At 43.6% G+C, this 6789-nt stretch overlaps 1 protein-coding gene across 2 annotated transcripts in view; it reads left to right on the top strand.

The window, feature by feature from the left end:
- Positions 1-6374: 6374 nt before the first annotated feature.
- SGCG (sarcoglycan gamma) overlaps positions 6375-6789 on the top strand; it is a 196066-nt gene continuing 195651 nt past the window's right edge. For both annotated transcript variants that reach the window (XM_037799811.1, XM_037799810.1), the window contains exon 1: positions 6375-6552. In XM_037799811.1, the coding sequence (XP_037655739.1) occupies positions 6499-6552 (54 nt within the window). In that variant the 5' untranslated portion in view covers positions 6375-6498. The remainder of the gene's footprint in view (positions 6553-6789) is intronic.

Here is a 6789-nt window from a genome sequence, read left to right as displayed (position 1 = left end):
ACAATAATTATTTTTAAGTACCAAGGCACACTTAATATACATATATAATATTAGGGGGAACAGGGAGTCCATTCAGTTTCTGAATAAGTTTTACTGTTCTGTGCAGGCACTGGAAGAATCTAGACCATTAACTTTTATTATCACATATTCAGTAGAAATTAAATAAAATTATGGGAAAAGGAAAAGATCTATAGAAGGTAAGAGTATATTTCAGTGAAACTTCAAAGTCTATTGCTCTATAACAAATCATTTAACAGAGCAGCTCACATCATCATTATGAAATTAAAATGAAAACATAGATATGTAAGCTTTGGAAATAAAAATGTTATGTAAAACCAGAAGTTACTGTCGCTAAAAATGAATTTCAAAGAGAAATGGGAAAAGTTCATTACACAAAATAACTGAGTTGAACAAAAGAGTAAAAAGGAAGTGGTCATATGGTCAATACACAAAAACATCGATAATAAATGGTGGTGGTCTATTGGAACTCTGAAATAAATTTTCATTGCATTGCTCATTAACTTCATCAATGACAGCCAAAAGTAATGTTTTGAAATAATTCAACTTTATAAAAATTGAGTGTGTAAAAATCATCTGGAACATCTATTATCTTTGATAAGAGCAGGGATATTTTTGAAGCATGCTTCTTAGGTATATTTATTGTACTAATAAAATATCACAGAAATAGTATTTAACTTTGAAAGACAGTTCTATCCCTGTGAATTATGATTTATAATACAATACGCAGAATGAACAAGAAAATCATGCAGAATATACACATAAAAGGCCATGAATCAAAAAGGAAACTACTTTTCTGAGTCACACCCGAGACTCATATACTTAGGGAGGCATGTTCCAACTTAACAACCCAGTGTCCCAGACAAGAAAAGACACTGTAATTGTTGGAAACATGACAGAAGTGTCACGCTACATGAAATTATCTAATTAGATCACAAATATAATTTATTTTGTTTTGAATTATGTAAAACCTGCTTAATTTTTCAAAATAGAAAATGAAACCATGCAAGACCAAGAACACAGTCTGTCATAGAGACCTGTGTGGAAGATTGTGTTATTGTTCTGAACATTCATTCCTGTTCCTTTTAGAATCTAATTCAGAAAGTATCACAAGCCTGCCTGAGTCCAGGTGACCTGCGGTGTCTTGGGAAGAATAAATAAATACAGACACAATGACTCCATTGACATTAGGCTGGGGTAGGTGACTGGCTTTGGCATAGGAGTAGGGTTGGGCTTGACACATGCTACTTTGGAACAGAAGCTTTGAGATACATTGTGTGCACCCACCAGTTCTCTTGCTCTTTCCCATAAGAAGGGCATGCCCTAAATAAGAGCTACTTCTTTAACCTGGGCCCTGGAATGAGAGAAATCTTTGAAGCAGAGCAGGAGACTAGACCTGCAATGGATGACATAAAATATGAGATACAAATAAATATATATGAAGTCATGCCATACAAAACAGTAAGTACACAATGACAACGGAATAGTTCCAAGTTTTGCCCCTTGCCTCCCCCTTCCCCACACTGTTTCACACAGCTATTTCAAGTATCCTGGAAGAAATACAATGAAAACATGAAAGTCTCCTTTTTATATCACTCAAACTTCTGCTTTTGAGACTTTAAGGAATGCACACAAAAAATTCAATAAGAAGCATGAGTTGCAAATACTCAGAACCAAAAATATATGGTCCAAGTAGAGACTGGTTATGACTTGTAACAAGACATAAGTCCCCTTTCCCCACCCCCAAGTATCAGCAGCGATCCCTGGGCACCCCTGAAGGGATGGCGCTCTTGTGTTTCTAAGGCAGTCCTTCAGCTCTACTCTCTGAGCTGCCCATACCTTGCTCTTCCCAGCTTCCCATTAACCATGCCAAAGGACCTGCCTCCCAACCTACCCAATCTTGTGATCCTTAGGGATCCAGAATATCGGCAGGGTCCCGCAGGGAGGTAGGGAAGCCACACCCCTACTTTGTGACTCTTAATTATCTAGCCCCGCAAAGTCTCAACTGAATCGCATCAGCTTTTGCCCTGGGATCTTTTTGATGCTACATGATTAAATGCAGGGAAAAAGGGGGAGAGCAGAAACAGTAATTTTCCTAATAAAGTCAAACTTACTAAATTAAAGGAATGTACTTTGTTTTGAAAGAATTTCTTTAATACAATTTGGATATTAACCATCCTTTTTAATGAAACATTAGGATGGTGAATAATAGAAGTTGTTCTAATGACTCTTTTTGGCAAAAGGAAAAAACACCCTATATGCATTCCTATACTATTCAAAATTAAAATGCAGCTGCCAGAGAAATCCCAAATTCTGGCCTATGCAAGCAGCATGCAACAGTATTTTACCTATGCCTAATCATTTCTTCTCAAACAGTAGTTGGAACACTTGCAAGGAATCCACTGCCCTAGTAAGAGCAAACAGCTCTAGAATCTATATTTTAAGTACTACCTTAAGTTAGAATGAACATGATATTTAAATATAGTAGCTATATCTGAGCATGAGGTACTTTCCAAAACTATATGTTAGTGTTTATCATATTTTGAGTTCTATGAGCTTCTTGTATATGTAGATGAATGCTTTTCATCAAATTTGGGGAATTTTCACTTTCTCAACAAACTATTTTTCCTGCATTCTCCCCCTCTACTCTCCTTCAGATACTTCCATTATATGTACATTTGTGCACTTAATGACTCACCAAATTTCTCTGAGGCTCTGTTCATTTTTTTTTCATTTTCTTTTCTCTCTGTTCTTCAGATTGTATAAGCTCTGGGAATCTGTCTTCAAGTTCACTGATTCTTCAGTTCAAATACACAGTTGAGCCCCTCTAGAGGACTCTTTTCGATTATTGTAGCTGTCAATTTCAGAATTTCTATTTGGTTCTTCTTTATAATTTCCATCTATTGATATACTCTACTTGATGTAAAATTGTCATCACTTCTTCCTTTAATTCTTTAAGCATGGTCTCCTTTAGTTCTTTTGAGCATATTTACGATAGCTGCTTTGAAGCTTTGCTAACATCAACACTTCAAAAGCTGTTTCTATGGCCTTTCTCGCCTGTGTGTGGATCACAGTTTACTGTGGATTTTTCTTTTTCCCGTTTCATAACTTTGCTGAAAACTGGACATTTTACATAATATATTGCATGCAGCATCCCTGGATTCTGACACCACTGCCACCGCCACTGCAGGGTTTGTTGCTGCCATTTACTTGTTTGGTCAGTGAGTTGCCTGGGCTAGTTAAGAGAAGTCTCTCCATCCCAGTGTGCAGCCTGTGAATTGTCCTTCATGGGGCGCAAACTTGGGCATGCAAGCAATCTCCCTGACTGCCCCTTCCCCTCAAATAACTGTGATTTTAGCCAGGTTCTCTCTGCCCCATTCCCTGATCTCCCTGTTAAGCTTCTGATTAGTCTGTCTCTATCAGCTTTACACCCAGCTCATAGCCTCTATCAATTGCTAACTAATTGCTCTATTATTTCAACAGCCCTGGGCCACAGACTGTTCCGCAGTTTGATCCAATTACAATCCAGCACCTTGGCATGGGCAGTCTTTGAGGCCACATTTTGAGGTTTTCTCTGACCCCAGGAGGCCTCTTCTTTGCTGTCTTTTTCCCTGGCTCGCTCTCTCTTAAACTTCCAGCTGGTCTACCTTTTTGCTTTTTTGCTATCATGGGGCCACTGTTTTCAATAGGACCCTTAGGCCTGACCTTCCCCATACTCTGCTACAAATAAAGTCAGTCCCTAAAGGGAAAGAGCTACAGAGTTCTCTGTTCTGAGGGGCTACCTCTACCCCTGGGTTGAACCCCTGCACCACTGCTCCAGAACTCAGGGCAGGGATGGCAGCCTGCTTCTCCTGGAGTGACACCCCTGCTCTCCGAGCAGAAAACTGAGTGGGACAGTGGCCCTTGTTTCTCACTAATATGAGATACAATATGCTCTCCTAATATGGCGCCTCCCTGCTATGAGTGAGTTGGGGTTGAGGGTGGGGGCAATTGGGTCCTGGAGTTCTTGGGCTGCCACACCTGTGGAACCACTGCTTCCACGCTACCAGTGGTTGCTAGACCCCAGGCTCTCTCAGCACACCTGCCTGGACTACAGCTTCTGCAGGCAGCTTGGGGGAGTGGGGATGAGAGTGCTGGCAACTTGTCCCTCCCTGGAAGAAATCATAGCCCTAGACTGGGAGCTGGGGGGAAAGGGTGGCCCATCTGCTCGGCCACAACAGCTCAGAGGGTGGCTTCCTTCACACCAAGTTGGGAACAGGGAGTGGGTCATGAATCAAATGCCCTAGACTCACTCTGTTCTTACCAAGATTTGGTAGATTTTGGTGAATTGATGTTCCTCCATTTGCTGTATGTCCTTAGAACAACTTCCAGAGACTGGCTGCTTTTTTATAATTTTCCCCAGTTATGGCTGTTTCGTTGTGGAGATCCTCACACCACCACTCCAATTCTCTTCTTAGTTAACCTGTAACTTTATCTTACCTTTTTAAAATTTCTGTTTTTCCTGTTTTATAATGTAAAAAATATGTTAATGCTTTGCATATAATATACAATATATTCATAAATACATATAATTTATAAATAAATATGCATACATCGAGTTATTCAAAATCTTTTTCATAGATAAGGTTCTCAATCAAAAACATTTGGAGACCTCACATCTTGTGCAAAACCTGTTTTTTCCATATAGACCTTTGGATATATTTAACTTTTCTGTAGGGAAATCATGGCATGTGCCCTCACCATCCACAGAATAAAACCAACACCAGTTATTTCCTTCTAAGCCAATAAAATGGAAGTTTTGGCTCTGAGATCATGTTAGTTCTGGCAATTAAACTACATCAATAACTTTTAAATTCTTGGACAGAATTAAATAAACTGAAATTTTTGCTGGTTAGTATGGGCATTTTTAGAACTGTAATTCACAATTATTTCCACTATGCTGTCCCTGAGATATGTAGAAAATTATTAATATATCCTTAATAATATATCCCTACCTATAACAGTCTTATCCTTTGTGAGAGCAAAATTTTTAGAGAAGAGTTAAGTCACTGAGGTAGAGAAATAATTACTACTTCCACTGACTTTTCTGAGAAATAGACTTTCCTCTTCTCCTTTCCATTTGAAAAAGTTTGATTTAAAAAAAAAGTGTATTTGAGGCATTGTAAACAAGTCTGCCTTACATCATCAATTTTGTTATGTGAAAATCGTTTTAAAATGCCCTCTACCCCCAATCTGTATGAATTCATTTGATTCCAAGTATGGAGTGCATTTCCATTTAAAAATCATAAAACATACCATTATGGTCCTCTCAGAAACGTGTTTTTAAATTTTCCTTCTTGTACATTCATCAAACATCTTCAGGTACCTACACCGTTTTCTAGACACAACGCTGCTAAAACCAAGTCTCTTACATGTGTGGACAGAGAGGTGCATGTCAAGTAAATAAATTATCGAAATACACAGATGCTAATGGATCTGCGCTCACACTTCCGGAGCGGGAACCAAACAGGTGAAGTGCAACGTTATTTTTGCCACAGGCAAAAAGTTTCTGCAAAACTGGAGGGGTGACTCCTAGCAGCGAATCAGGACCTCGCTTCTCAAGAGGTCTAAGTAATAAACTGGAGTAATAAACTGGCTGCTTCTGAAGCTGGGGGCGGGGGGGAGGGTCGACTGGGACCCGCTGGGGGAAAGACTCCAGAGCCTCGCAAACGGCCTCATGCCTTCACCGGGTCTCCCTAAGACGCCACAGAGAAGGAAGGCGCTGACCTTTCCGATTGTATGGGACTAGGACCCGAGCGACAAGCCCACGATGCGTCATGCAGACGCAGCTCCACCGAAGCGGAAAGCAGCAGCGCGCCCCGGACGCCAGCGGGGGAGGACCGTGGGAACCAGCCTCCGAAAAGACCCCGGCTCAGTGGCTTTCGCGCGTGCGCAACCGCGGGGATTGGAGGAGGGGGGTCGTGGAGGGGCAGGGGATGCGTGGAGGGGCTGCCGAGTGCTGGAGGGGCTCGCGGGGATGGGGATGGGTGTGGAGCGGGGCGGGAGGTGAGGCCTGGAGAAGCGGGGAAGTTGCGGGGCGCATTGGGGGATGCCGGAAGGGCGCGAGGGGTGGGATCGAGGTGCGGGGGTGCGTGGAGGGGCTGCGGAGTGCTGGAGGGACGCGCGGGGATGGGTCGTGGAGGGGGTGTAGGGGAACAGCGTGTTAGAGCGCGATGATGGGACGCCGAGGGGCGCGCGGCGGTGGGCTCCGGGGGGCTGTCCCGGGCGGGCGGGGCGCGGCCTGGCGCGGTAGACGGGACGAATGCCCCGGGGCTCACTGACCCCCGCCCTCCCTGGCGCCTGCGGGGATGTGGGCGCCCGAGCTCGGGGGAGCTGCTCCCACCGCCAGGACCAGAGTCGTCGCTGCGGTCGCCGAGGAAGGAGGATCGCTCCAAAGCGCTCGCTGTGCAGAGACAGGACGTTGGTCTCATCCCGTCTGTAATGAAGGGAAATGCAGGATTGGTTTGCGCTCCCGGACCTCAAGAAGTGCAGCAGGTAAAGAGAATGGCTGTGGTCACCGCTTTGCCTTCACTTCCCCAAATTACCGCGTCTTTCCTCTCTTCCAATCCTCCTACACTAATCCCTCTGCTGTTAGGCTCCCACATTCCAGCTCTAGCCATTATCCCAGACACCACCACCCCTCCCCCCCACCACCACCACTGCCTTCCACCTAGCGGATTCCGACCCCTCCCCTGGAGTCCTAATTGCACGAACTGCTGCACCCGACAGGGC

The sequence above is a fragment of the Choloepus didactylus genome, chromosome 12, assembly GCF_015220235.1.
Source record: "Choloepus didactylus isolate mChoDid1 chromosome 12, mChoDid1.pri, whole genome shotgun sequence".
NCBI lineage: Eukaryota > Metazoa > Chordata > Mammalia > Pilosa > Megalonychidae > Choloepus > Choloepus didactylus.
Note: the sequence above shows the minus strand (reverse complement) of the source record. Positions and strands in the feature narration are given on the sequence as shown.